Source organism: Artibeus jamaicensis, unplaced genomic scaffold, assembly GCF_021234435.1.
Source record: "Artibeus jamaicensis isolate MK-2021 breed Jamaican fruit bat unplaced genomic scaffold, CSHL_Jam_final contig_64, whole genome shotgun sequence".
NCBI classification, from domain to species: Eukaryota; Metazoa; Chordata; class Mammalia; order Chiroptera; family Phyllostomidae; genus Artibeus; species Artibeus jamaicensis.
This window is the reverse complement of record NW_026521911.1, coordinates 16233309-16243302: the sequence shown is the minus strand read 5'-3', so window position 1 is coordinate 16243302 and position 9994 is coordinate 16233309. Positions and strand designations below refer to the sequence as shown.

The 9994-nt window shown below is 37.6% G+C and overlaps 1 protein-coding gene across 1 annotated transcript; it reads left to right on the top strand.

Moving 5' to 3' along the window:
• The first annotated feature begins 3306 nt into the window (after positions 1 to 3306).
• On the top strand, positions 3307 to 9642 carry LOC119045073 (tripartite motif-containing protein 64-like). Its single transcript, XM_037139688.2, has 5 exons — positions 3307 to 3717; positions 4278 to 4373; positions 5456 to 5699; positions 7930 to 8016; positions 9152 to 9642. Exons 1-5 carry the CDS (start codon positions 3307 to 3309, stop codon positions 9640 to 9642), a joined length of 1329 nt encoding a protein of 442 aa, XP_036995583.2.
• Positions 9643 to 9994: the final 352 nt, after the last annotated feature.

The window sequence follows — 9994 nt, the reverse complement described above, 5'->3', positions numbered from 1 at the left end:
TTGCTCTTCTTTCTCAAAATTGCAGCTGCTATTCAGGGTCATATATAGTTCCATATAAATTTTTAAAGTATTTGTTGTATATCTGTGAAATGTGCCATTGGTACTTTAATAAATATTGCATTGGATCTGTAACTTGGTTTGGGTAGTATGGACATTTCGATGTTGTTAATTCTTTCAATCCATGAATATAGGATATGTTTCCATTTGAGTGTATCTTCCTTAATTTCTTTCTTCAGTGTTGTACAGTTTTCTGAGTACAGGCCTATTACTTCATTGGTTAGGTTTATCTATAGGAATTTTATTTTTCTTTTTGCCATATCAAATGGGATTTGTTTCCTGATTTCTGTTTCTGCTGTTTCCTTGTTGGTATACAAAAATGCCTTAATTTCTGGATATTGACTTTTTATCTTGCTGTTTTACCACATTTATTTATTAGGTCAAGCAGTTTTTTATCAGAGTCTATAAAATTTTCTGTTTCCACTATCATGTCGTCTGCATACAATGACAATTTTGTTTTTCTCTTTTCCAATTTGGATATCTTTTATTTCTTGTTCTTGTCTGACTGATGTTGCTAGGACTTCCAATGTTATGCTGAATAGAAGTGGTGTAAGGGGACAAACTTGTTTGTTACTGATCTTACTGAGAGAGTTTTTAGGTTTTGCCCATTGAGTATGATGTTGGCTGTAGCTCTCTCATAATTGGCCTTTACTCTATTGAGGAATGCTCCCTCTATTTCCACTTTGCTAAGTGTTTTTATCATAAATGGGTGTTGTCCCATATCAAATGCTTTTCCCAAATCTATTGATATGATCATGTGATTTTTGTCTTTGCTTTTGTTTATGTTATATATTACATTTTTTGATTTGCAAATATCGAACCATCCCTGAATCCCTGGGATGAATCCCTCTTGCTCATATTGTATGTTTATGTGTAGGTTGTTTTTTTAATGTATTGCTGAATTTGGTTTGCCAATATTTTGTTGAGGATTTTAATGTCTATTTTCATCAGCAATATTTGCCCGAAGTTTTCTTTCTTTGTTGTGTCTTTATCTGGTTTTGGGATTAGGATGATGCTGGCTTCATAAAATGAGTTTGGCAGTCTTCCAACTTTGTGAATTTTTTGGAATAGTTTGTGAAAGATAGGGGTTAACTATTCCTTAAATGCTATGTAAAATTCTCCTGTGAAACCATCCAGTCCAGCCTTTTGTATATCAGAAGTTTTTGGCTACTGCTTTGATTTCATCAGCTGTTATTGGTCTGTTCAGGCTTTCTGCTTGTTTTTCATTGAGTTTTAGAAGATTATAGTTTTCTAGAAATTTGTCCATTTTGTGTAGGTTTCCAAATTTCTTGCAGAGCTGGTTTGCTTGGTGGGAATGTATTCTTTTAGACTTCTTTTGTCTGGGAAGCTCCTTATTTGGCCTTCCATTTTAATTGAGAGCCTTGCTAGGTAGTCTTGGTTGCACGCCTTTAGTTTTCATTACTTGGACTATTTCTTGTCATTCTCTTCTGGCTTGGAGCATTTCTATTGGGAAGTCAGCTGCTAATCTTATTGGTGAACGCTTGTATGTTACTTCCCATTTCTCCCTCACTGCCTTTAAGATTTTCTCTTTGTCTTGGAATTTTGCCATTTTAATTGTGATGTGTCTTGGAGTGGGCCTCTTTGGGTTCCCCTTGATTGGGACTCTGTGTTTCCTGGATTAGTGTGAGTTTCTCTCATCAAATCGAGGAAGTTTTTCATCATTACTTTTTCAAATAGATTTTCTATCCCTTGCACTTCTTCTTCTCCTTCTGGTATCTCTATTATAGGGATATTGCTACATTTCATGTTGTCTTGCAGCTCTCTTACCACCTGTTTGATTAATATGAGTCTCTTTTATTTTTCTTGTTCTATCTGGGTGTTTTTTCTACATTTTTCCTCCAACTATCTGATTTGATCCTCTTCTTCATCCAGCCCGCTTGTAAATCTTTCTAATGTGTTATTTATTTCTGAGATTTTATTGTTCATTTCTTTCTAATTTTTATATATATTTTCTATTTTCTTTTTCATGCTGATGTAGTTCTCACTCAGTTCCTTGTAGTTGTCTGTGAGTTCCTTGAGCATCTGTGTAACCATTAATTTTAATTCTATATCTAATAGTTTGGTTACCTCCATTTCTTTCAGCTATTTTAGTGTGGAGTCTTCTATTTCTTTTGAGTTCTTGTTCTTTTTTTGTCTCCTCATTGTATGTGACTCTTTTTGTTTCTGTGCTTCCTGATGTTTTTCTTTGCTAACTGTCTTTGGAGGGTGAACTTCTCTGGTAGGAATTCTATGAGATTCAGTGGTATGATCTCTGGTCTCCTTGTCTGGACACTCTAGGGTTGGCCTTTTTTTGTTTGTTTTGGCTCTCTTGCTATACTTAGATTTTCCCCTTTTGGTGGTTCCTTTCTTGATATTTTTTCTCTTCCAGCAGGAAAACTGATGTTTGTAGTTCCCACCTATTCTTGTGCATGAGCAGTGGCAGAGGGAAGGCAAAACAGGTTAAGACAGCAGAAGAGTATTTTATGGGATTTAGAATTCCAGCAAGTAGAGAAGAGATAGGAGATTCTTTGGGTAAATATAGCATTAACTGTGATATTTCACCCAACCAGCCACTTTTTATAAATGGGGAAAGAGAGATAAGACTCTTGTTAGAGGGGAGGATGATTGTGCACTGAATCCAGAAAACAGAGCACTGGTGCCAGTTTAGATGATGAGATATAAAGAGATTAATGTATAGAAAGTAGGTGTAGTGTAAGAGAGAATAGAGTTAACCAAAACAACAATAATGATCAGGATTAAATGACGTGGGCTAACATGAGGGTGGTTGCTGTGTAGTATGTACAATTGTATGGAAAAACAATTATTTAAAACAGTACAGAGGTTTTACAATGTCTTCTGCAACTTCTCCAAACTTCATATAAGCTGGGATTCCATTGGTTGTTCACTTTGTTTCTCAGAAGACCTGCCAGGTCATAGGGAGAGCTGGGTTTCACTCCCACCTACCTCATCTCCATCTCCCCCGCTGCATTAGAGACCATTGTTTATTTTAGCAAAGAAAGATGCTGAGGACTCTCTTGTCTCATTTTTTCACTTGTATCAGGAAGACACCCAACCTGTCTAGACTAACCAGGTCTAGGTTTGTACAGGAAGTAAGTTAATGGGTAAATCAGGTTCCTATTTATCAGGTAGATAGAGGTCAAGTAGACATTCCTTCCTTCAAAAACTTTATTTCCTCATCTGGGAAACAAAATGACTTTCTCTTTCTTACTTATTTTAACTTTCAGAAACATGGATTCAGATACCTCATCAGCCTTCCAGAATAATCTCACTTGCTCCATCTGTATGAACTACTTCCTAGACCCTGTCACCATAGACTGCGGGCACAGCTTTTGCCGTCTCTGCCTGTACCTCTGCTGGGAGGAGGCCCAAACTCCAAGACACTGCCCTGAGTGCAAAGGAGTCTCAGAGAAGCCAGATTTCAAAACCAACATTGCACTAAAGAGCCTGGCTTCCATTGCCAGAGAGGACAGAGCTAACTACATCAAGAGCTCTGAGGAACAGATCTGTGTGGCACACAAAGAAGCAAAGGAGCTCTTCTGCAAGGATGAGAAGGGCCTGCTCTGTGCAGTCTGCTCTGAATCCCCAGAGCATGCGGCTCACAGCCACAGTCCAATACAGTGGTCTGCTGAGGAGTACAGGGTAGGTGCAATGTGGTAGGTATAAGCTCCAAAATGAGAGAGAGAAAGATGAAAATGATAATAAGGAAGGGGATGACCATGGACATAGTGAAGATGGTACTGTTTCTATGTAAATTCCAAATTACAAGTGTAACTGGGCAATGCTATTAACCAACTTGTGCACTATAATCAAAGTAGTGTTGAGCCTTTACTGAAGTACCTTGCCTTCAAACTACTGTCTAAGTATGTAGAATTGGTGCAATTGTGGGGTGGGTGGCCAGCACCAGGAACACTGGCTTCTGATGCAAATTGTACCTGCTTATATCAGGATATGTGAAAATCTGGTTGCCAATTTCTTAATAAATGAATGTTATCTGTAGCCCCCCGCAAACATTTTATTGTATGTTTCTGTCACCTCTCATATACCAAATATTTGAATCAAATTAAATGAATATGGAAAAAAACAGACCTCTCCATTTTAATTCAGGGTGAGTTTTCCCAGCAACGGCCTGTAACCATAAATAAGGAAATAATATTTACAATATCATCTTTTTGTCACTAAAGCTTATGGTTATATTGCAGGAGAAACTTCTAAAGAGAATGAACTCTTTATGGAACATGACTCAAGAAATGAAAAACAATCTGAAGCAAGAAGCTAAGAAAACCAAGTCATTAAAGGTATGAATGAACATGTTCTGTTTATTTTTATAATTTATGCAGGTTGAAAAAGGCTGGCTTAGATTTTTAGTCAAATCCAACTTACCAGTTACAGGATAGTGGTTTCCACCTATGCAAAGGCAGTGGGTTTTAGTAATATACCAGTAAACACATATGTAACAGCCAAAGAAATACATAATCAGCCAACAGAAGCTACTGCAAGGAATATGAACACAGTTGACTCTTGGACAACCAGAGGGCTTGCAGTCAATTATCCACGTATAACTTTGATCTCTTTCAGAATTTCCTCATTCTTTCTTATCTGCAAGGCATTGTTTTCAGCATCCATAAACACCAAATTTCAAGGATGTTCACATCTTTAATATAAAATGGTATAAATCAATTCATGCGGTTGGCCCACTGCAATCATTCCAGTCTTAGATCAAAAATATCATCTTTGATATGGTATGGGCTGAATGCATGCATAGCAAACTCACAGATACAGACAGTCAGCTGTGTATTTATTGAAATAAAATCAGAGTATTAGTGGGCCCTCACAGTTCAAATCTATGTCCAAGCGTCATGTGTGTATGTGGTAAGCAGGGCTTGATAGGTATTTCCAGTTCGATTTTGAAGGTTTGGTAAATCTTTTGGAAACTGAGTGAAATAAAACAATACACTAAGTTTGACTCCAAAGGACAGAAAAAAATAAAGCTGTACATAGAGTAAAGAGTAGAGAATTTTAGAAAATAAGTATGATATGGCATATACTTCAATATTGTTAAATATGTAGAAAAAGCACACAAAAGAACAAGAGAGAAAGAAGGTAACAGGGAGGAAATAATTACTAGAGTAAGAACCTTGAAGAAGCATCACAGAGAGAGAGCCTGGGGCCCTTTGGAGGGATTAATTTAACAGGGAAAAAAGACTGGGATCAAAAGGTCAGGATAGACAGAAGGACTAGCAAATACCCAAGACACTTGGAGGCATGAGGCAGAAAGTTCATCAGGTCCTTTTTTGATGAGTCTGAGGAAATATTTCAAGTTTGAAGTTTTCTACTGAGAGTGGAGACAGGTAATGTCTTTGTTCCACTATCTGTGCAGGACTACATGGCCAGTAGGAGGGTGATGATCCAAGCTGAATATCAGAAGATACATCTGTTCCTCTATGAAGAGGAGCGACTCCATCTGAACTCAATGGAGAGAGAAGCAAAGGAGATCTTCCAACAACTCAAGGAGAGTGAACTCAGGATGACCCAGCAGAAAGAAAGCCTGAAAGGAATGTTGAGAGAGCTGACTGACATGTGCCACAAGCCTAACTTGAAGCTGCTCCAGGTGAGAAGGGAGGGTCGATCCTCAGAGACAGGAATCCTCTTCTGGGCAATGTTGGCCTAACATTGAAATGTTGCCTGCATATAGGATACCATTACCCTCAGCTTAGCATTAATGCCCCTTGGCTCCCATGATCAAGTCAGTCCAGTCAGTCACTTATTTACTCATATCCTTTTAATAATGATTTAAGTATAATCCAAAGTACTACGTACTCAGAGAGTGTTCAAAATCAGTCAGTGTCTGACCAGGGAACATTAACTTTGCTGTGGTAATTCTCTATTTGTGTTCCCATAATCCACTGTCACTCTCTGTATCCAGGTTTTGCCCTTTTTAAGGCAAAATTTATAGAAAATGGTAATAAATTTTAATGCTCTCTTTGTTTTTCTTTTGTTTCACTCTTTTGCTTTAATTGTTATCATAAGTGGTCGGGTCTTTCCTTGGGAATAAGATGGGGCAATGAGTGACACAGGAAACCTAGAACTTGCTGCATCCTCTCATTTTTCTTCCTGAATTTCTTCCACCCTCATTGCACCCTGAGGGAACTCAGCATGTTTTAGTGTAAGTTCTGTTATTAAGATATCCTCTGGCCCTGCCTGGTGTAGCTCAGTGGATTGAGTGTCAGCCTGCCAACAAAGGGTTGCCAGTTCGATTCCCAGTCAGGGCATATGCCTGTGGTTTGAGCCAGATCTCCAGTAGGTGGTGTTCAAGAGGCAACCAGACACTGATGTTTCTCTCCCTTTGTTTCTCCTTCCCTTCCACTCTCTCTCTTAAAAAACAAACAAACAAACAAACAAACAAAACGATAAGCTGTGATTGTTCCTTAAAACAGAATAGGAAAAAATACTTTACTAAAAGAAACTCTGAGAAAACTATTTAAATATACTAGAAAAGGCCTAAAAGCCAAAACTGATATGTCTACCTTCTGTTTTGTTTGTCTTGCAGGATTTGGGAAATATATTGGAAAGGTGAGTTTATACTGATGATCTCTAAAAAACAATTGTTTTCTTCATGAAGTGGGTGTACAATTTTTGAAGTATGAAATCTTGTCCTCTGTGGCTATTTTCTATTTTGTTTAAAATAATAACAAAGCCCTGTAGCACTCTGGTTGGAGAAGATTCTTCCTTATGAGTCTGCATTGCCACACACCTAAAAACCATCTGACCTTCTGGGCTTGGTTCTAGTCCCTCACCGCCATCCTCTCCAGACATCTCAGTAAAAGTCTCTGAAAGTATTTTGGTAAGGTAGTAGGGAGATGGAAGGTGAAAAGGACAGGAAGAAGGAGCTTTCCTATGAGTAGGATAGGAGAGGGGGGCCTTGCTTTTGTTCCCAGGAGTAGCAATGACTCAGCCTGTTCCATCACTGCATGTCCCTCCTTGTAGGCAGCAATTCAGGGGGGAGTGACCTCCTGGTGCCCTCAGGAAGTGCTACCTTCAGCAGTAGGACTTTGAGTGTAGAGTTTTTTACTTGCTTCAAAAAAAAAAAAAAGAACAAAGATGTCTGGCTCTGTAGATATTTCACTTTTGGACACTGAATGTTTCATTGGCAACCACCATGTATTGCTATGTATAACGCTCTTTCAAGGATAGTGCATACCCATGTTTTTAGCCCCAACTTTCAGGAAAAAAATCTTTCCTTTGAATTTTTTAAAAAATATTTATTTATTTATTTATACATAGAAACAAACCACATTATCATTTTCCAAGGTATTATTTTGCATACGGCTATTGTCATTGCTTTCTAAAGTTACACTTTTAATATATGAGCATAAACAAAAGAATTAAAAACATTTATATAGATATAGAATTAGTACTATCTATGTACAATGAGTATCTTTATTTATCCCTCAGTGGTTTGGGCAAAAAAGTGTGCATTATACTTGGAAAAATACAGTACTTGCAGACTCAAGTCCCACAGGCTTTTCCTGAATTTTCTGGTCTCTGTAAGATACCCAGGAGTCTTGCATTCTCTGAGGTGGAGTAGAGGGAGGAAACAATTCTCAATTTTAGAAATGAAATAATATCTGAAAAAAATAGTAAAGTTGAAATTTGATATAATTTAAATTTATTTTAAAAAGTAACATTTATTAATGCCCAAAGTGTGAAATACAATGTATTCCCAATTAACTCAGAATGGGAGGATTCTGGTGAAATATCTTGGATAACAAGCTGTGATTTTTGTAATGATTGTGGGATCAATGATTTTGGCCCTAAATCCCTCCACTGTCATTCTTTACAGAACTGAACCAGTGCAGATGCAAAAGCCTCAGCCAGTGAATCCAGAGCTCACTTTATGGCACGTCACTGGAATCCCAGATATGCTGAACACCTTCAGAGGTAAGAGTCAGCCCTTTGTCATCAGGCCGCCATTTCTTTTGTGGCTCTTCAGACTGAGTCTTCTGTTTTAATTATGTATATTTTTTCTGACATGAAGGTAGTTTGTGACTTTCCAAAATTGTTATCTTCTTCCTTTATAGTCATATCACAATGACCAAGGCTGAACTTTGCAATTTATAGAGTATTAAAAATATGAGGCAAGATACCTTTTTAAATTACATTTGATGTAGACCTTGAAGAAGACTAGAAGACTAGGAAAAGAGAAATGAGATTGGTCATGTGGTTATGAGGAAATAGAATATTTAGTTCTCAGACTAACAATCAATATTATACTCGATTCAGTCTCAATCATTCTTGAAAGTTTCAATATGGCATTGATGGTTTTTAATCTGTTGTATATTGCAAGTGTATTTATCATTCATTGCACAAAAATATTTGTGCAATTATTCATAAGATTGGCAAGTGCAAAAAAACCTGAACTTGTCATAAGCATAATAATTTTAATGCTGTTAGATCAATTTCAAAACCACTGGCAGGAGAAGGATCTGTGAGCATGGCCCCACCATACCAGGGCCCCCCTGGACAGCAGGTCTAGTCCCCGAGGGCTGAAATCAGGATCAGACTGAATGTGAGGTCTAAACAGATCATGTAAAGCCAGAACATTCCCTTCAGGCACTCCTAATTTATCTATAATTCGAATTTCTCTCCAATAATTTGATTATTAAATATGTACCAGGTGTAACTTACATTCCAATAATTATCCTCAAATAGTAAATTGCTATTTATTTATTAAACTATATCCAGGACAATTAGCACAGGAAGAGATTTCTAAAGTGACAAAAGAGGTTTAGGTGTGACCTGAAACAAACTATCTGGGGATTGAGATTAAATCACTGCTTTACACAGTTCGTAATATATGCAGAGGGTTTTTTGGTTTGCCCTGTTGTTTTCTGTGTTAATTTAAAGGATATCTGTGCTGTAGAAGTAGTGATAACTTTTGCTCTTGGTAGAGGAGCCAGTCTCAACTCCCTTTACTTCTTTATTTTGTATTTCCTTAGAGGGGGGCAAATGAAGAGACTGTCTCTCAAGGCATGGAAATTCCATTCATTCACCTGATTTTTTGCCTCTTTTGCAGTGGACAATGTTCTGAGGGCAGAAACCATCAGTTGCCGTATAAGCCTTCATAAGAGTCTCAGTGCGATATGTGGAGGTGACCGTGACAGCGCTTCCAGAGAGCCCCAGAGAGTGCAGGGTTTTGCAGCATTGGGAACTCATACCTTTACCTCTGGTAGACATTACTGGGAAGTGGATATGCTGAACCACTCAATGTGGATTCTGGGAGTCTGTAAAGATTCCCTGACAAGTAATACTGATATTATTGCTTACTATAAAGAAGCTTCTCTTTTATTTTCATTGAAAGTGAATGATCATTATTGTCTCTCCACTAACTGCCCACCCTTCATTCAGTATGTGAAAATGCCTCTGGGTAAGATTGGAGTGTTTTTGGATTATGACAATGCAACAGTGAGCTTCTATGATGCTGAAAACAGTTCCCTCATATGTAGTTTATTTTCGTCTCCCTTTTCTTCCCCTCTGAAGCCTTTCCTATGCTTTGATTCTCCATGAGAAGTTAAGTTTTGGCCATTTATTTGATACAGTTTCATGTCTAAGGAAACTATTTTTATGAAATGTCCTGTGAGGTGGCAGGTTGATACCTGAGTGTCTCAGAGCATATTGTAACTTCAGGACACATAATTATTGTATGTTTCCAACATGGCATAACCACGTTGAATGCATAAATGTGTTTATTAAATTTTTTAATAAAATGTTTACAATGGAGAGCTTCCTAGAATATAGTCAATGGCTCAATGGCATTTTTTAAACTGACAGCTGTATTATGAGAAGTTATAGAACATGTCATCCACCACATCTCAGCTAATATGATCATTTTTAAAGGATGTCATCTCTGACCCTACAG